Source organism: Chrysochloris asiatica, unplaced genomic scaffold, assembly GCF_000296735.1.
Source record: "Chrysochloris asiatica unplaced genomic scaffold, ChrAsi1.0 scaffold00096, whole genome shotgun sequence".
Lineage (NCBI taxonomy): Eukaryota > Metazoa > Chordata > Mammalia > Afrosoricida > Chrysochloridae > Chrysochloris > Chrysochloris asiatica.
This window is the reverse complement of record NW_006408614.1, coordinates 1,446,455-1,467,269: the sequence shown is the minus strand read 5'-3', so window position 1 is coordinate 1,467,269 and position 20,815 is coordinate 1,446,455. Positions and strand designations below refer to the sequence as shown.

Sequence of the window (20,815 nt, the reverse complement as noted above, 5' to 3'; positions counted from 1 at the left end):
CATAATTTCTATCATCAAGGCAATATTTTTCAACTACTGATTTTTCCTCTTTGTTCCAACCTTTGCATTCCAATCACCAATAATGATCAATACATCTTGATTGCATATTTGATCAATTTCAAATTGAAGAAGTTGATAGAATTCTTCTATTTCATTCTCACTGGCTTTAGTGGTTGGTGCGTAAGTTTGACTAACAGTGATACTAACTGGTCTTCTGTGTAGGTGCATGGATATTATCGTATCACAGACAGCGTTGTACCTCATGACTGACCTGGATATGTTCTTTTTGACAAGGAATCCAACACCATTCTTCTTTAATATGCTATTCCCAGCATAGTAAACCATGTGGTTGTCAGTTTCAAAATGGCTAATATCAGTCCATTTCAGCTCACTAATGCCTAAGATATCATTATCTATCAAGATCACCCCTTTGAGATTCCTAAAAAGAGTTGCCATCCTTTCTAAGGTGACCTCTTTGCCTTGAATTGAACTGGCCTGACAGATACCCTTGGAAGCTACTGTTTTGATTGTACCATTTTTGAACTTACCTTGATGAGACTAAGACATGCGTATTCTTGAGAGAACTTTTCCGTAGTCCTCCACTGATGACAAAGAGACGTTTAAATACATTTTAGGAAAAAGCCAAACAATTCCCTAAAATCCTCCTGTAGACTGGTAAGGAGCCTCTGATTAGTGTGTTCAGGTTACAGTTATTAAATACTTTCAAGTCCACTTAACTGAACTTTCTCTGTATACATGCTTCCCACTTTCTCCCTAAGCCTATCATGAGGACTGTTCAATTCTATGCTCAAATCAAGACACATTATTTGGCTATTTTGTCCTTGACTTCTCAATGTAGGCTCTCTGTCACAAGAGGAAATGAGCTGGCTTAGAGTAGAGATGTATTCCATAACTGCAGAATAATAGGAACCAACCAAATTAAAGCCAAGCCAATTGCTGGTGAGTCACTTCTGACTCATGGTTACACAGCCCTGTGTGTTTCAGAGAATTGTGCACCATAGTGGTTTCAACAGCTGTGGCATTTCATTGGCTGTGACCTGTTTTCCAATGTATGTCTGGGTGCATTCTAATCACCAACCATTAAGTTAGCAGCCAAGTGGCTTAACCATTCCACAGGGACTCTTAATTTGTATCACACCCAAATCCAAACCAAACCTAATGTTATTGAGTCTGTACCGATTCACAGCAACCCTATAGGACAGTGCAGAACTGCACCTTTGGGTGTCCAATTTGTACAGAAGCAGAGGGCCTTATCTTTCTTCTGATGAGCAGATGGTGGGTTTGAACCCCTGAGCTTGGGGCTTGCAGTGCAGTCCTTAACTTGCAGCACCATCAGGGTTTCTAATCTGAACCAAAGACCTAGACAATTGATTTTCTTTTTTAGCTTTCATTCAAATGTAGTGCCAAAGTTATTTGAATCATGTCTGTTCAAGTAAGAAGTCATACATTAGTTGGACTCTTTAGCGGGGCATTTGAGGTTTTCAAGATAATGGTGAACTTGGAGACAACTGCCAGATCAGCCTTCAGACCCTATAGAAAAGACCTACTTTTCAGGGAGGGTAAGAGTAAGAACAGTAGCCAACACTTGAATGGTGTTTAGTGTGTGGCTGTTTTGAGGCCTTATTATAAGAGACCATGTTATATTGGTCAGAACTGATCACATGGTCCCAGACTGGAAGAAGATTGAGTCTTCCTGTTTGGATCAACTCTGCCATCACATCCATATGTTTAAAACGGGGAGTGAAGTAGCCCCATAAGATAAGCACTGGACTGTGAATCACAGAGTCAGCGGTTTGAGCCCACAAGATACTCCTCAGGAGAAAGATGAAGCTTTCTACTCCTACAGACATTTAAAGCCTTGGAAACCCTATGAAGGGTCACTATGAGTCGGAACCAATTCAACAGCACACAACAACATTATCAACAGAGATTAAAGTAAGAATTGTTGGTAAGTGCCAACGAGCTGGTTCCGACACATAGCAACCCTGTATAGGGTTTCCAAGGAGCAGCTGGTGAGCTTGAACCACTAACCTTGCAGTCCAAACCGACCTTGCAGTCCAGCGCATTAACCCACAGCTCCACCAAAGGCTCTAGAAATCCTAAAGCTACAGCCCTGAGATAATCTTTAAAACTTAAACAGAAAATGTTAAGCATTATCTGGAAAAGTTCAGAAATTAACATCTTGGTAACTAAAACCACTATTTGTTTTTATATATTTCAGAGTGATATGAAATTCACAGGGGTTGCTTTGTTGTTGTTAAGTACCGTGGCGTCGCCCGACTCATAGTGACCCTGCACAGGATTTCCAAGGCTGTAAATCTTTACAACAGCAGAAAGCTTCATCTTTCTCCTGTGGAATGGCTGGTAGTTTTGAACTGCCGACGTTGAGGTTAGCAGACCAATTTGTAACCACTATGCTACCAAAGCTCCTTAGGGGTTGCTTAGGCAAACAGTATCATAGTGTGATTTTTAAGTTGTTCACGGCACTCGTTAGAGTAAATTTTGCTGCATATCTGTGTCTGAAGTGGTGGAAGGGAATGAAAACATTAGACCATCAGTCCAGGATTTAAGGTAAGAGGAATTTTAGAAAAGATCTCACAAAAGTGGGTGAAAAAACACCTGAGTGAGGAACGAGTACCAGCAGAGGGAGCTGGTGAGACATACAATTAAAATTGTAAAAGGAGGAGGTCTCAGATGACAGACAGCAGGTGCTGGGGGGTGGGGGTGGGGGGACTGTACTAACTGTTCCCATCCACTTGGAGGTAGGAAGTCACTAGGCTAAGACCCTGCCAAAGGAAGTTTAGATTTCACTGATTTCCTGCAACGGCCCTGTGGATATGACACATCCTCCTAAGGTGCCAAAGTCTGACATTTGCTCCTGGGTTCGAAATGGACTGGGAGGGGATGGGCAGATTGCCTGTTTCTCCTGGCAGCCCCTGACGGTTTTTCTGTGGCACCTACATGCAAGGGCTCATGCCCTGTCTTTATTTTATTTGCCCACCTCTTAACAACGATTTTTTTGTGGTTGCTAACGCAAAATGCACCCAAACTGTCAATCAAAATCGTCACATTTTCTTTTTCACCTGTGCACCTTAAAAAAAGGTCACAAGTACCTGGGAGCCTATATATGCATAGCAGAGGTTGCGATGACCACGTGGGAGAGATGATGCCTGCTGTAATTTATCCATCGGAGCTTTACCTTGGCCGTTGCCCCCCAAGCCAGCCTAACCCCGCCATCCTGAAGTAGATGCTCGTTTAACGCAGAGCCCTGTGGTCAATCCTGCCTTTCTGTACTGTTTTTCAGTTCTCGTGACGTTCTGGGCTAGAAATCAACTGACCCACTGGGTGCCAGTCCAACTCTTGTGGGCCTCAGTTTCCTCCCATGGTCAACGGCAGGGCTGGACACAATGATCCCGCGGCCTCTTCCAACCCTCAACTGGCAGAGTCAGGCATTTCTGCATGGAGCGGCTGGCTCTCCCTGAAAGAACGGAGACTCCGCGGTCAGCACCAAGGACAGGGCCCCTCGGGGAGCTCCGGGCAGTCACGAGGTTAATTACGTGCATGCCCCACAGCCCAGCTGTGGCAGAGCGCGGGGCTGCGGAGCGGTGCGGGGAGGGTCGTGTGGGCGCCCGACGGGCCCTGGGAAGGGGCAGCGGCCTCGGGAAAGAGGTCCGGCTGGGCCAGCGGAGGCCTGGCAATTTCTGCGCCAAGAAGATGCCCATCCCCGGGCCCCGCGCCCCCCTGCCCAGTCGATGGGGGGCGCCCTCGCTGCTCCCTCTCATAGCTAGAGAGGTTCGCCCTCCCACCTGCGCGATCTCTCGATCCTCTTGCCCGCTGAGCAGCGTCCTGCCTCCTCCCTCCCGTCCAAGCCACGCCCCACAGACGCTCCCAGGGGTCGTTAATTGACGTACCCGAGAGTCTGATCCTACACCCCTCAGAACCAGGGCCCCTGCTTCTCCAGCTCCAATTCCCTACTGGGGAAGGGTGTCCACGGCCCTTCCTTGGGGCCAGGCTGAAGTCCCCAAGGACTGGAAGGTCGTCCGCGAGTGTCAGGGAGAAGAGCCCTAGAGCCCGGGATCTGCAGGCAGCAGTCGCAGCCCCCAAGGGTCCACTCTAGCCCCGCCCCTACAGGCTCCTCCCCTGTGGTCCCGCCCCTTTGGCTCCGCCCGCCGTTGCCCTGGGAACCTCGGATCGGCAGCTGCTGGAGGCGCCCGGCCCACCCAGCAGCCTCACCGCTGTTGCAGCCGTAGCTGCCGCGCCCAGCTCCATTCGGCACCGGATCCAGCTCCGCGCCCGCGTCGCACGGCCATGTCGCCCCGCCGCGCCCTGGCGCCCCGGCGCCTGCTCCTGCCTGCCGCGCCGCTGTTGCCTGTACCGGCCCTGCTGCTGCTGCTGCTGATCGGCCCCGGCTGCCTGGCCGGCCCGGTGCCCTCCGCGCCACTGCCAGCACCGGAGCCGTGTGCCGCGCAGCCCTGCCAGAACGGGGGCGTGTGCACCCCAGCCGCCGCCGGCCAGCCGGGCTACAGCTGCACCTGCCCCGCTGGGGTCTCTGGCGCCCGCTGTCAGGTGAGTGGAGGCGACTGCGCGTCTGGGACCTGGGACCCGCCGCCTGGCTCCACTAATCGTTGCGTTCCGCCCGCGCGGGGCTCCCGCATGCCCGGCCCTGGCTTCTTTTTCTTCGGGAGGGGGTGGATCCGTGCTCTCGACCCGCGTGGATGCAGATTTCCAGGTTGACTCTGCAGGTGCCAGCCCAGGACTCTCTGGTTGCGCGCTCCAGGGCCGGCAGCCACCCGCGTCTAGGTACTCTTAGCAAGATCGCTGGTCACACAGTGGCGCGCCCGGCCGAGCCACGTACCGATGGAGCTTGGTGTCGGTGCCCACCTGGAACGCCACTGCTCCGCGTCTCCCTGGCCCTTGCGTGTCTCCAGGGCGCTCCGCGTGGGTGGCAGGTGATGGCGGGGTCCGGGCCAGGTGGTCCAGTAGTTTCTTCCTTTCCTGATGTGATTTAGGGTTCTGACAGTCAGGGACCGAGAGCGCAGCTGCACCCTGTGGCCTGGGGCCTGCCCTTTTTTGGGCTCTAGAGGGGTGTGGAAACAGTCGGAGGATTTGAGGGGACAGTTGCTTGTGGGGTTGCTGCGTTCTCTCCCACCCTGTCCCGCTCCTGAGGCATATGCCTGGGGTGGGTAACCTGAGCGTGAACGGGGTGCTGGGAACTAGAGGACGCCAAGGACAGCGAGAGCCGAGAGATATGGCTGGTGGCCGTCCATGGGTGTGGGGTTTCCAAGAGATTTTGGCAGAAGTCAATAAATGGGATGCATCATCAGTGTGTTAAAGCTCGTTGACACTTACTAACCTATTAACCGGCGGTTATGTGGTCCTATACGTGCAGCTAGAAAAACCTTGTGTCCATTCCAAGACAGGAACTAATAAGGAACTTGTCTCAAATAATTAAATTCAACTAAAAAAATGGGGAACATGTTTGAGATAGATGCTGTCCTTCATATGCTTAGAAATGGGGGAGTTTTGTTTCATAGAAATTTAGCAAAAACGCTTGAAGGAGCTGCTTGGAGAATGCTCAGATAAGCTCTTTTTCAGAGGGAGAAAAGGCCACTCTTTGTATAGGATCAGCTGTAATTGTTTTCTAGAGGTAAGAGGAATTGAGGACTTGACCTTGCCCACTGGAATTTTGCTGTTAGTTGTATTTTTCTTTTCCCTTTAGTAGCAAATTAGCAACCTGAATTCATCTTTTCAACCTTGTCCTCTTTTCTCTTTGTTAACTGGTTTCAAAAAGGTTTAGTTTTCTCAAAGGAAATGACTGTGGTGTGTGCGTGTGTGTGTGTGTGTGTGTGTGTGTGTGAGAGAGAGAGAGAGAGAGAGAGAGAGAGAGAGAGGGAGAGAGAGAGAGGGAGAGAGAGAGACCAACAGAAGTAGGCTTAGGACAGAACAGCTGCTTGGGGAAACATCCATTCTAACCATTTGAACAAAATCCTGCTTTTGAAAAAATTTTTTAAAAGGAGCTGCAACTGAAAATCCAAAGAATGGCCTCATACAAATTTTCTGTGTTGGTTGATGATTTCTGTGACTTCTCCAGAGGAAATGAACTGTCTTGATGATTCTATCAAACTGCTCTTCCCTTGTTGTGACTGAATTCCATCTTTGAAAGAAATAGTTGGTTTGGCCCCAGAGTGTAGTAGGCATGAAGGGAGAAGGTAGGTTAGTTAGAAGGGCATGTTGCGTTAAAAAGTAACTCGGAATAAAGATTGGACATTGGGAGTTTAGCGCAACTCAGAGGTGCTTTTGATGACTTAGAAAATGGATATAAGAAATCTTCAATAAAGGGAAAGAGATCTTTTATGCTTCCTAAAGATGACTAGCAGAGAAGCAGATGTATTTCCATTTGTCCTAAGGTATCCTTTTTAATGTAATTGATCCAGAAGGCAGTCATGAACTCATCCATAAATATTATAAATGCTTCAAGCCAGACTCACATTTCCTGACTAGCTCTCATTTGAGGCAGGCTGTTCAGTTCCTCTTCTGAGGAGAGGCAGTATTCCGTATTCTGAGACCTGAATTGGAGAGTGAACTGAACTCACTGTAATTCTAACAGGAAAGCTTAGCAATTTGGAACCTGATCAGGCTTGGTTACCCAAGAGAACTTAAGTGAGGTGATTCAGAACCTTTTAACCCACAAAAAATGGATTCCTGATGATTTCGATTTAATCTTTCATGATCCTGTACACTCTCATTTTCTATGGGGGAAAAACACACCCTCCAAAACCAGAACAAAAAACAATCTCAACAGAGAAATTACATAGATTAAAAAACAAACAAAACCCCCATCCAATTACAAATAAAGAAGATGATTGTTAGCTATTTAGGACAGTGTGGTTGCTGAAATAAAACCTTATGCTATGAGATTGATGGAACGTGGAGTTGTATCTGTATGTGAAGAGAATTTGCTCAAGAGAAAGTGTCTCCCTCCTCCTTCCACCAACTACAAAGACAGTGTGTTAGCAATGGAAACGTGAGAACTTAGCTCTGAAATTTTTTAGTTTTGTCTGTGCATAGAATATTAAGAAAATCACCAACCACTAATGGAGACTAAAACGGACGCAAGTAGCTTTTGCCTTTCTGGTGGTTGGCTGGACAAGCCTGTGGAGTTGGGCCAGGCTTCCTGCCTTGCTTGATGAAGGGCTTTCTGCTCCTTACAAGCCATGGGGACCCCGTGGGGTAAGGGGGCTGGCATGTGGGTTCTGAAGTGGAGTGATTCTTGTTGAATGTGCCAAGACAGGTGATTTAAACCTTCTTGGTTTAAGGACGAAATCTACCTCACGGTTTGTAATAATGAATCAGATTCCATTTTTTGACATTTGGTGACAGCCACATCCATCCCTTTTAGTGCAGCTGAGTGAATTCGGTCACCCAAACTTTAGGTTAATCATCCAGTGCAAACTGATTATACCACCCTACGTCCTTGCCTTATAGCTAGATGAGCTGGTAAGAAAGCCCAGGGGCTCCTTCCTTTGGCACCAAAGGAAGGTTCAAACCAGACAAGCCCAAGCCAGCCAAAGCCTCCTCTGCTCTCTCAAGCCATTTTTGGACTTGTTTCTGAAATACGACTGGATTCTACCTGTGTTTGAAAACCATTTCCAGCTCTCTCCCAGGAAGCCACATTATGTGAACAGTAGACTTATTCGTGTAGTGGATTACAAGCCAGACTGCTAACTGCAAGGTTAGTAGTTCAAATCTACCAGCTGCTCTGCAGGAGAAAGATGAGGCTTTCTGCACCTGGAAAGATCTGCAGCCTTGGAAATCCTATGTTGTTGTTGTTGTTAGGTGCCATTGGGTCGGACCTACTCATAGCGACCCTGTGCACAACAGAACGTAACACTGCCTGATGCTGGGTCAACCTCACTATTGTTTCCACGCTTGAGCCCATTTTGCCAATCCATCTCGCTGGGTGTCTTTCTCTTTTTCTCTGACCCTCCACCTTAGCAAACATGATTATCTTTCTCCAGCAACTGGTCTCTTCTGGCAATATGTCTGAAGTATGAGAGACGAAGTTTGGCCATCCTGGCCTCCAAGGAGCACTCTGGCTGTGCTTCTTCCAACAAAGATCTGTTTGTTCTTTTGGCAGCCCATGGCACTTTCAATATTCTCCTCCAATACCGTAACTCAAAAGCATCAATTCTTCTACGGTCTTCCTTATTCACTGTCCAGTTTTCACATGCATATGGGGTTATTGAAAATACCATGGCTTGGGTTAGGCGCACCTTAGTCCTCAAGCTGACATCTTTATTATTCAGCTCTTGAACACTTTTAAAAGGTCTTGTGCAGCAGATTTGCCTAATGCAATATGTCATTTGATTTCTTGACTGCGGCTTCCATGAGTGTTGATGGTTGATCCAAGAAGAATGAAGTCCTTGACAACTTCAGTCCTTTCTGCATTGATAAGAATGTTGTTTATTGGTCCAGTGTTGAGGATTTTTGTTTTCTTTACATTGAGATGCAATCCATACTGAAGGCTGTGGTCCTTAATCTTCATCAGTAAGTATTTTCAGTCCTCTTCAAGTAAGGTTGTATCATCTGCATATCGCAGGTTGTTAATGAGTCTTCCTCCAATCCTGATGCCACGTTTTTCTTCATAGAACCCATGAGTCGGAACTGACTTCATGGCACACAGCCACTATTACCACCAGATGTTTTGATACCCTCTTGGTGTGTATGTGTGATAGCACCGATTTTGACATCAGAACCAACATTTCGGGTGGGATCCATTCAGTTTCTTCAGTATTCTAGCAATAAAATTTTATTTTTATTTTTTAAGTTTAAGAGGATTAAGTTCATTATGTGCCCAAAGCACTAAGTATCTGCAGGGCCTAGTGTCCCTCCCTTCAGCCCCACCCCTCCCCTATCCTGCTCTTCTCCGAGTCTTTGTTCCTTTTCTCCCTTTTTCCTTTCTCACTACTTTCTTCTCTCTCCCCTCCTCTTTCATTTCCTTGTCTCTCTTTCTCTCCCTCTTTTTCTTCCTTTCTTCTTTTAAACTATCTCTGTTTTCTTGCTAGCTTAGCTGTGTGAGGTAGCTAAGACAAATAGTATCCTTTTCTTGTGTCGGATGTAGAAACGGAGGCTCATTTCGATAGCGTGACTAATCCAAGGCAAGATTTTGATATTACCCTGAAAATCAGACCACAATTAAAATATGTGTTTTCCAACTTTATTAAATTTTCTCTGAGCAACAGCAATCGTGAGCAATTGAATGGATATGAAAAATGTATATGGAAATGTAATTTATAGAGATGTAATGACGGTGAGGTGTAATGACGGAGCCCTGATGTGGTACCACAGGAGGAGCACCAGATTGCTGACCACAAGGTCGGCGGTTCAAACTCCCCAGCCGCTCCTCAGAAACGCTGTACAGGGTCACATGAGTCGGAACCGAGTCCACAGCACATTGCCACCACCACCACCATGAGTTGGAACCGCCTTGGCAGCGCTCAACAACAATGATGATGATGATTATGGTGATGGGAGCTAACCCTTTGCTGCAGCGTGTATCCCGTGTCAGCATGGATCCCGTGCACGGATTTACACATGTAACTCCCCAAACCTCTCGGTGTCCTCTGAGCTGGGTGCTGGCACTGCTGCATTTTGTAGCTGATGTGTACAAGGTCCAAGGTCACACCTCTAGTGAACATGTACCCTGGCTGAGGTGGGCTAGTGTAGTGTATAAAGTTTGCTGAGATGTGACCTTGAACAAGAGGCTTTACCTTCTTGAGGCTTGCCAGTAACAAGAGGATAAGATGAGTTAGGAGGTCTCAATGCTGAGCTTGTAGGAATGCTGAGTTGAAGAAGACATAGGAGAGATGAAGACACATCAAATGTTCACTTTGGGACCTCCTAACCTCAGAGGTTGAATCCTGGGTCCTCATTGGTTTTACCACCACAGCAAGTAAACAGACAGGAAGTAAAAGAAAGACAAAGATTTTGGAGGAATTCCAAAACATGTCGGTCTCTTAAGAATCCAGACTGCTCTTGCTTTCTGGTTCATTTGGGGAAGCAGGCTTCATAAGACCTAGTGGCTGGACAATTGTGTTTCTACTGAGAGGCACAGATACAGTAACTGTGGCGGCCCTAGGGGCGAAACTTGGGCTGCTAATTGCAAGGTTGAAGGTTCAAACCCACCTGCTTCCCTAAGGGAGAAATATGAGACTGTCTGCTCCCATAAAACTGTACAGGATTGAAAACCCTGTGGACAATGAGTTTATTTTGTGGTTTGCATACAGAAGTACCTCCCTCCTCTAGGGCCAGTTGTCAAAGGAGGGATTATTTACATATGCATAGTTTTGTTTGTAAAGTGTATTTAACTTTAATGCAAGAATTCTTTTCATGTAGTCAGGCTCTCAGACACCCTATTCCTTTGTTTCATTAGATGTTCCCTAGGGAACATTAGGGATCAAGTCCTTTGGGGTTAGCATGGGTATGTGCCCATTTCTGCTCTTGGAGGAAAAAGGGACACATTACACTGCATTTATACAAGTTAATTTGCATCAAACTGATTCTCTCAGTTTAGTTGATGCAAATTAACTTGTATAAATTCAGTGTAATTTGATTCCTGGTGTGGCGCTGTGGGTTAATGCGCCAGACTACAAAGCCGTTTGAACTGCAAGGTCGGCAGATCAAGCTCACCAGCTGCTCCTCGGAAACCCTATACAGGGTCGCTATGGGTCGGAACTGACTCGACGGCACTTAACAACAACAACAACAAACTGATTTCATAAGGCATTTGTGTGGCACTGTGGGATAAGCACTGGGCTACTAACCCTCAGTGTTGGCAGTTCAAACCCACCAGCCACTACTCTGGAGAAAGACAAGGCTGTTTGCGCCTGTAAAAATGTGCAGTCTCAGAAACCCTGTATAGGGTCTCTATGAATTGGAATTGACTCGAAGGCAGTGGTTGGGGGTAAGCTATCTAGAGACCAGCCTACATCCTGCCATTAACTTTTCTGTTAACTTTTTGTGGCTTTGAGAACATAGTTGAAGAGCTTTAAGCCTCAATGTTAACATCTCTAAAATGAACCGATAATGCGTTATCTTACTCTCTTCTTAGAAAGCACACAAGTCACAAGTAAGAACATGGTAAAACTTTTCTAGTAAATGTAATGAAGTATGTGACAATGAATTTGGAAGCTTTTGGAAAAACAAAAGGTAAAATGTTGCATGAAGTATACTAAGAAAAGGGTGATGTGTTTTCCATCTAGAGTATGATTGCATAGTCTCTGTCTGGGCTTGTTTTCCGTCCGTGAGTGGGCTCAGCTTTTTATTCCTCCTTGGTGGTGTTGTGTGTTAGGCGCCAGACTGCTGACCACAAGGTTGGTGGTTCAATTCCAACAGCGGCTCTGAGGGAGAAAGCTGAGGAGATGTACAATTTAGGGAATCCTATAAGGGTTGCTGTGAGTCAGAACCAACTCGATGACGCTTAACAACGACAACAACTATCACCTCCGGAGCCCCGGTGGTACAATGGTTAAGTGCTCACCTGCTAACTGAAAGATTGGTGGTTCCAACTCATCCAGCAACTCCTCAGGAGTCAGACCTGGCAGTCTCTTTCTATAAAGCTTATTGTTATGGCTAAGTGCTGTGGTGACCCTGTGTAGGGTCTCAGTGGAGCAGCTGGTGAACTTGAACCACCTACCTTGTAGTTCGATCGGATTTACAGTTTGGCGCATCAACCCACCGCGCCATACCAGTAAATTGATGTGAGAAGTAGCAACCCTGTGAACAATAGGACTAAACACTGTGTGGTCCTGTGCCATTCTCACAATTGTTACGTTTGCGCTGTTCTTGCTGCCACTGTAATGAATCCATCTTGTTGGGGGTCTGCCTCTTTTTTGTTGACCCGCCCCCTTACCAAGCATGATGTCCTTCTCCAGAGACTGGTCCCTTCTGATAACACGTCCAAAGTACGAGAGACGTAGGATGTCTTGCCTTCCTCGCTTCTAAGAAATCCTTTCTAATAGTTCTGGTTTCAGCTTTTTCTAATCAAACTTTCTTTTAAAAATAGTTCTTACTTCTGATGAACTAAATCTGGAGTATGCCAAGCATAGCTTGGGGGCAAATTCACACATTCCTCTCCCAGCAAAGACAGACTCCCAAATAAGAACGCTGTTTTATGACAAGTGAATTTGAGAAGTGAGGGTCCATAAATAAAATTTTATTGGTATACAGTCTCTCTGATTGTTTAAATACTGTCGATGACTGCTCTCATGGTCCAAAGTAAAAAATATTTACTCTGAAATCCTTGAGGAGTTCTGGTAGTGCTGTGGGTTAAACATTGAACTGCTGACCACAAGACTGGCAGTTCAAACCTACCAGCTACTCTGAGGGAGAAAGATGAGGCATTAGATTTACAACCTTGAGAATCCTGCGGTACAGTTGTGCTCTGTCCTGCTATGGTTGGTAAGTGCTGTTCAGTCAGTTCTGACTCATAGCGACCCTATACAGGGTATCTGAGGAGCGGCTGGTGAGTTTGAACTGCTGACTTTGCAGTTCAAACTGACCTTATAGTTGAGTGCTTAACCTACAGCTCCATTGTTGTTGTTAAGTACCGTGGAGTCGATTCCAACTCATAGTGACTCTGCACAGGGTTTCCGAGGCTGTACGTCTTTACAGGAGCAGAACGCCTCATCTTTCTTCTGCTGAACCGCTGGTAGTTTCGAACTGCTGATCTTATTAGCTGCAGCTAAAAACCTCTTTAAAGTGTTAGAAAGCTAAGATGTCACTTGGGTGACTCAGGGGCACCTGACCCAGCCATGGTCTTTTCAGTTGCCTCCTTTGCAAACACCAGACAGTGAAAAAGAAGACAGGAAAAGAGCTGATGTGTTTGAACCACAGTGCTGGCAAACAATATTGACTCTACTACCTTGGACTGCCAGAATAAATCAGCCCTCGAATAAATACAGCCAGCCTGCTGCTTAGCAAGGACAGTGAAACGCTGGCATGCTTACTTTGTACCAAGACCTCAGAAAAGGCAACCACTAGAACCGCCCTCCATGGCTTTCAAGGCTGCTGTGGGAGAAGCCGGGACCAAAAGGTCCGTTTGAATAGCAACGTCAGCGGTTCAAACGCACCACTGGCTTCCCGGAAACCAACGTCACTATGAGTTGGAACCGACTCACTGACACTTAACGACAACAACAACTCTCCACAGAAGCTGACTGGCATATCTACCTTCCACAGAGTGGCTGATAGATTGAAACCACTATGCTTTCAGTTAGCAGCCTTGTAACCACATGACCACGGGGCTCTGGGAGTGTATTCCCAGTGACTCAAGCAGCTTCATGTTATTTGACTTTCAAAGTGCGTTGTTGTTGTTGTTATGTGCCATTGAGTCTGTACCGACTCATAGCGACCTTATGCACAGCAGAACGAAACACTGCCCGACCCTGGGCCAACCTCACAACTGTTGCCACGCTTGAGTCCATTGATGCTGCCACTTGGCCAATCCATCTCATTGGGGGTCTTCCTCTTTTTCTCTGACTCTCCACCTTACCAAAGATGATATCCTTCCAGCGACTGCACCCTCCTGACAATATGTTCGAAGTGTGAGAGACGAAGTTAGGCCATCTTGGCTTCCAAGGAGCACTCTGGCTGCACTTCTTCCAAAACGGATCTATTGGTTTTTTTAGCAACCCATGGCACTTTCAATATTCTCCTTCAACACCATGATTCAAAAGCATCAATTCTTCTACGTTCTTCCTTATTCACTGTCCAGCTTTTGCATGCATGTGAGGTTATTGAAAATATCATGGTTTGGGTCAGGCACACCTTAGTCCTCAAGCTGACATCTTTGCTCTTCAACACTTTAAAAAGGTCTTGTGCAGCACATTTGTCTAATGCAATAATACGTCATGTGATTTCTTGACTGCTGCTTCCTTGAGTGATCCAAGAAGAATGAAGTCCTTGACAACTTTAATTTTTCTCCGTTGATAAGAATGCTGTTTATTGGTCCAGTGGTGAGGATTTTTGTTTTCTTGACATTGAGATGTAATCCATACCAAAGGCTGTGCTCTTTGATCTTCATCAGTAAATGTTTTAAGTCCTCTTCACTTTCAGCAAGCAAGGTTGTTTCATCTGCCTATTGCAGGTTGTTAAATAAGTCTTCCTCCAATCCTGATGCCACATTTTTCTTCATATAACCCAGCTTCTCAGATTATTTGTTCACATATAAGTTGAATAAGTATGGTGAAAGAATACAACCTTGGTGCACCCCTTTTTTAATTTTAAACCATTCAGTGTTCCCATGTTCTGTTCGAACAACTGCCTCTTGGTCCAGGTACAGATTCCTCATGAGCACAATTAAGTGTTCCGGAATACTCATACTTTGCAATGTTGTCCATAGCCTGTCATGATCCACACAATCAAAAGCTTTTGCATAGTCAATAAAGCACAGGTAAACATCTTTCTGATATTCTCTGCTTTCAGCCAAGATCCAGCAGACATCAGCAATGATATCCCTCATTCCACAGCCTCTTCTGAATCCAGCTTGAACCTCTGGAAGTTCTCTGTCAATGTATGCTTGCAGCTGTTTCTGTGTTACCTTTAGTAAAACTTTACTCGCATGGAATGTCAAGGAGCTTGTCCAATGATTTCCGCATTCTGTTGGGTCACCTCTCTTTGGAATGGGCGCAAATACGGATCTCTTCCAATCAGTTGACCAGATAGTTGTCCTCCAAATTCCTTGGCAGAGATGATGAGTGAGTACCTCCTGTGCCACCTCACTTTCTTGAAAGATTTCATTTTTTATTCCATCACTTCCTGGCACCTTGTTCTTTGCCAATTCCTTCAGTGCACGTTTGACTTCCTCCTTCAGTATCATTGGCTCTTGATCATATGCTTCCTCTTGAAACGGTTGAATATGAACCATTTCCTTTTGGTACAGCGACTCTGTGTATTCCTTCCATCTTTTGATGCTTTTTGCATCATTCAATAATTTGCCCAGAGAATCTTTCAATAACAAAAGTAAAGTCTTGATTTTTTCCTTCAGTTCCCCCAGCTTGAGAAGTGCTGAGTGTGTTTGTCCTTTTTGGTTTTCTGATTCCAAATATTTGCACATTTTGTTGTAATATTTGGCTTTGTCTTCTCGAGCTGATCTTTGTGAAATTTTCTGTTCGGCTCTTGGACCTCATCATTTCTTTCATTTGCTTTAGCATCTCTACGCTGGAGAGCAAGTTTCAGAGTCTCTTCTGACATCCGTTTTGACCTTTTCTTTCTTTCTTGTCTTCTTAATGACTTTTTGCTTTCTTCCGGTATGATGTTCTTGATGTCATCCCACAACTCTTCTTTCTGGTCTTCAGTCTTTAGTGTTTAATGTATCAAATCCATTCTTCAGATAGATGTTCTCTAAATTCAGGTGCGATATATTCAAGGTCATATTTTGGCTCTTGTGGACTTGTTTTCATTGTCTTCAGCTTCAGTTTGAATTTGCATATGAGTAATTGATGATCTGTACCACAATCTGCCCCTGGCCTTGTTTTGTCTGATGATATGGAGCTTTTCCATGTGTCTTTCCGCAGATGTAGTCAATTTGATTTCTGTGTAGTCCATCTGGTGAGGTCCATGTGTATCAAAGTGAGTAGCAGAGGGGAATGAAGGAGCCCTGGGGCCGTTGTCAGATAAGCAATGGCTGACTAGCCTCCAGGTCAGCAGTTCAAATCCACCAGCTTCTCCTTGGGAGAAGGATGAGACTGTCTGCTCCTGTGAGGAATTACAACCTTGGGAACCCTATCCAGGGTCGCTATGAGTCACATCCAACTTGATGTCAGTGGATTTGGCATGGAGCAGGGGATCTTTGGAGAAAGACGGTGTGATGGTTTCAACTCTTGCAGTTTTCGTCTTTGTACGTATTGATGCTTCTGGTTCATGGCATGTGAAGAGTTTTTACAAAGAAAGAAATGGCTTTTGAAAAAGAATGAGGATTTGGGAAATGGAATAAGTGTACTTAAAAGAAAAACCCTTTGAGAAGGGAAACATGTCTGCTATCTTTGGCTAACAGTTCCTGAAAGCAAGCAGTTCTTGACAATTTAAATACTGATGCTCACCCGGTTCTTGTAGCTAATTTAAAGGAGCCTTTGTAATTACTTTGGGATTTCAGAAGCAGACTGGAACTTCTTTGTGGTAGACCTTTTTTTTTTTTTTTTTAGGGTTTTTATTGTGGATTGAGTAAAAGTGTACAGGGCAGATCATCAGTTTTACATTCAACAAATCATACAACTTGTTTCATTACAATGATTATAATCCCCTCTATGTACCATCACTTAACAGTATTTCTCTTTATTCACTTTAGCTTTTTTTTTTGAACACTCAGGCATATATAATAATTTATACCACCAAAGGGCATATTCTACAAGTCTGCCTCCTGGCCACCAGCTCTTACTCCTTCTCTTCCCATGAATCTAGAGTCCTCAGCTGCTCCCTCTCTCCATAGCTCCATCTCTGGTGTCGCTGCCTCTCTGGATAAGGTCCTGCATTCTGCTTGTGCTCTTCTCTCTTGATGGTCCTAGGGTCCTCTATTTCTGGACTGTAAGATTAACTACTCCACTGATGTTATTACAAAACTTCTACCTTTACAATTGTGACAGTCGTAATTAGTCATTATAACAATTACTCACTATTGAATCATAAGAATCTTATCCCCATCTCTTTCACTAAACCCATCTAGACAAGATGAAGACTATTCAGTGGGGACTCTTTCTCTCCCCGCACACTATTAAATGAAGCGCCCCCTTGAAACTTTGTAAGCCAGTCACTTCGTGCTGTGGAAGACATTCTTTGTAGAAGCAATCACAAGAAAAGAAAAGATGTAGTCCCTCACTTCCCTAGGAAATCAGACCCAGACAGTCTGAAGTCAGTGACTGCTGATGGCCAAATGCAGAGCCCTCAAATGAAGCCTTGCCAGTTTCCTGTGACATTCAGGTCAGATTTCTCAAACACGTTGCTTGGAGCAAAATCCTGTGTTAAATGTTCAAGTAAGGTGGAATGTATTAGAACCAGAAAAACGTTACATATGTACTCAGTGGTGGTGGTGGTGTGCTGTGGAGTTGGTTCCAACCCTGAATAGGGTTTCCTAAACTGTACATCTTTACAGGAGCAGAAAGCCTCATCTATCTTCCGTGGAACCGCTGGTAGTTTTGAACTGCTGACCTTGAGGTTAGCAGTCTGACTCCTAACCACTACGCTATCAGAGCTCTTTATATACTCAGGACACTTCATAGTTCCTGGATGGTCCAAATGATTAAAAGCTTGGTTACTAACCATAACGTTGGTGGTTCAAGTTTGCCCACTGGTGCCTCAAAAGGAAGGCCTGGTGATCTGTTTCTGAAAGACAGAAACAGAAACAAAACCAGCATTGAAAACCTTATGGAGACAGTTCTACTCTGCACTTGGGGGTCACCAGGAGGCATGGAATTGACTTAATATATGTGGTGTTGTAGGCTAATGCGTCAGACAGCAAAATCGCTTGAACTGCAAGGTCAGTGGCTCAAGCTCACCAGCTGCTCCTTGGAAACCCTATACAGGGTCCCTATGGGTCTGAATTGACTCGATGGCACTTAACAACAACAATAACATAGGAACCTAGTTGCACAGTGGGTTAGGCATTGGACTGTTGACTGAAAGGTTAGTGGTGCAAACCTGCCAGCCACTCTAAGGGAGAAACATGAGGCAGCCTGTGTCCACAGAGATGCACAGTCTCAGAGACTCTGTGGACCATTCTTCTCTGTCCTTGAGGCCGCTATGAATCAGAACTGGCTTAAAGACAGTGGGTTTGTGTTTTGGGTTTGATAGTGAATTAAGTGAAAACCCAAATCTCTTAAATTCCAGCTGATTTCCTCTATTGTGTCTTAGACAAAGGATCCCCAGACTCTTCATTAAAAAAAAAAAAAAAATTAGGTCTGCTCTACATATAGCAATAAATCTGCCTTGGGAGAAGCAGAGCCCAAATGTGCTTTTGAAATGAGGATGATGAGACTTTGTCTCTTGTACTTTGGACATGTTGTCAGGAAGGATCAGTCCCTGGAGAAAGGACAATATGCTTGGTAAAGTGGAGGGTCAGGGAAAAAGAGGAAGACCACCAAAGAGATGGACTGACACAGTGGCAGCAGCTGGGGGCTCAAACAATTGTGAGGATGGCATAGGACCAGGCAGGGTTTCATTCTGTTGTGCAGAGGGTCACTGTGAGTCTGAGATGGCTTGACAGCACCTAACGACAACACAAGGATGACCGTAGAAGAATTGATGCCTTTGAGTTATGGTGTTGGAGGAGAATATTGAAAGTACCATGGGCTGCCAAAAGAACCAATAGATCTGTGTTGGAAGAAGTGCAGCCAGAGTGCTCCTTGGAGGCCAGGATGGCCAAACTTTGTCTCTCATACTTTGGACATATTGTCAGGAGGGAACAGTCGCTGGAGAAGGATGTCATGCTGGGTAAAGTGGAGGGTCAGAGAAAAAGAGGAAGACCCCCAATGAGATGGATTGGCCAAGTAGCAGCATCGATGGAATCAAGTGTGGCAACAGTAGTGAGGTTGGCGCAGGATCGGGCAGTGTTTCGTTCTGCTGTGTATAAGGTCGCTGTGAGTCAGTACCGACTCGATGGCACCTAACAACCACAACAACCATAACAACAACAACATATACAGCAAAATCCACCCTTTCAATCATTGAGTTCTATGAGTTTGAGCTTTAATGTACAGTTGTGCAAATACCACAACAATCAGAATATGGAATAACTCCCTTCATCCTTAGAACTCCCTTATGCCTTTGTGTACTACACCCTCTTCCTAGCTGTTACTGGTCTGATTTCTGTTCCTACACTTTTCCCTTTTCCAGATGTCATAGAAATAGCGTCACCTGACACGGATGCTTAACACACTGCACTTGAGATGGACCCATGTGGTTTATACTCGTCTGTACTTTGTGTCTTTTTAATGCTGAGTAGTATTCCATTGTAAAGATATTTGTTTATTCTTTTACCAATTGATGTTTGCAGTTTTTGGTGATTACAAATAATGCTATCAAAGCATTCATGAATAGGTCTTTAAGTGGTGTCTTATTAAGCTAGTGCTGGGCTGACAGAAATACCACCAGTGAAGGACTTTAATAGAAATTTATTTTCTCACAGCTCTGGAGGCTTGACATCAAGACTCAGGGTGTGGCTCTCAGGACAGGTCCTTGTTTGTCTAGTTGAACTTTTGGAGAGTTTCAGATCCATATATATGTGTGCATAGGGTTAATGCACCAGACTGCAAAGACGTTTGAACTGCAAGGTCAGTGGTTCAAGCTCACCAGCTACTCCTCGGTTGCTATGGGTTGAAATTGACTCGACAGCGCTTAACAACAACAGCAACAACACACACACACACACACACATATATAGTGAGAAGGTGCTCTGGTAGTGTAGTGGCTACAAGTCGGGTTGTTAACCTCATGGTCAGTAGTTAGAAACTACCAGCTGTTCTGCTGGAGAAAGATGAGGCTTTCTGCTCCCATAAAGATTTACAGCCTCGAAAATCCTATACAGGGTCGCTGTGGGTCAGAATTGACTCCATGGCACACCACCACCACCACACAGTGAGAGAGCGAGTCCTGGTGTGGTTCTGTGGGTTAATGAGCTGAACTGCAAGGTTGGTTTAAACTGCAAGGTTGGCAGTTCAAGCTCATTTGCTGCTTGTTGGAAACCCTGTGCAGGCTCGATGTGGGTCAGAAATGACTTGACAGCACCTAACAATAACAACAACAATCTCTATATCTCTCTATCCTTAACTATACCTATATCTATTTATATAATTTTTTTGGGGGAAGGCATATAGCATAGTGGTTACGAATCGGGCTGCGAACCTTAAGGTCAGCAGTTCGAAACTACCAGCTCCTCCATGGGAGAAAGATGAGGCTTTCTGCTCCCGTAAAGATTTACAGCCTTGGAAACCCTGTACAGGGTCGCTATGGGTTGGAACCAACTCAATGGCACTTAACAACAAAAACAACAATGTGACTTGTAATTATTTTCTCACATTCTGCAGCTTGTCTTTTCATGATCTTAACAGTGTCAGGTTTATAAGACTGACAAAGTCTAGTTTATTTATTTTTCCTTTACGGTTTGTGGCTGTATTTGAGTGTGTGTTTGCCTTGTCTAAGAAACCTTTGTCCAACCCAATGTCACAAAAATTCTCGATGTTTTCTACCAGAATTGTATAATTTTAGGTATTGCATTTGTATCTGTGACCCATTTTGAGTTAATATTTGTTATGTGGGGCACAATGTGGGTATGTTTTGTCATTTTTTTTGCTTATAGACAATCTTTGTCATGAACTGCTTAAAATTTGAGAGCAGTTGAAAGTCAGGCTTGGGCCAACATGTTTGGGCACATGGTTATAGTCTGTTTGCAGATGGGCTTGGCTACAGGGATTGGAGTGTGGGTGACAGTCTAGCCCAGCTACTAAAGCAGAGTGACCTAGAAAAGGTATTAGCTTTCCTCACCCCCATTTCCTCATACATAAATAAAATGGTGAAGGATTGAAAGAGCTGCTGGTAAAGCCCCTGGCCTAAGGTTGTTGTTGTTAGGTGCCATCGATTTGGTACCAAGTCATAGCGACCTTATGAACAGCACAACGAAACACTGCCCGATCCTGAGAGAGCCTCACTACTGTTGCCACACTTGAGTCCATCGATGCTGCCACCTGGCAAATCCATCTCACTGGGGGTCTTCCTGTTTTTCTCTGACCCTCCACCTTACCAAACA

At 45.2% G+C, this 20,815-nt stretch overlaps 1 protein-coding gene across 1 annotated transcript in view; it reads left to right on the top strand.

Annotated features, from left to right (window-relative positions):
* The first annotated feature begins 4,329 nt into the window (after positions 1-4,329).
* Positions 4,330-20,815, top strand: part of DNER (delta/notch-like EGF repeat containing) — a 449,127-nt gene continuing 432,641 nt past the window's right edge. The window contains exon 1 of the mRNA XM_006866792.1: positions 4,330-4,587. Coding sequence (XP_006866854.1) covers positions 4,330-4,587 — 258 coding nt within the window. The remainder of the gene's footprint in view (positions 4,588-20,815) is intronic.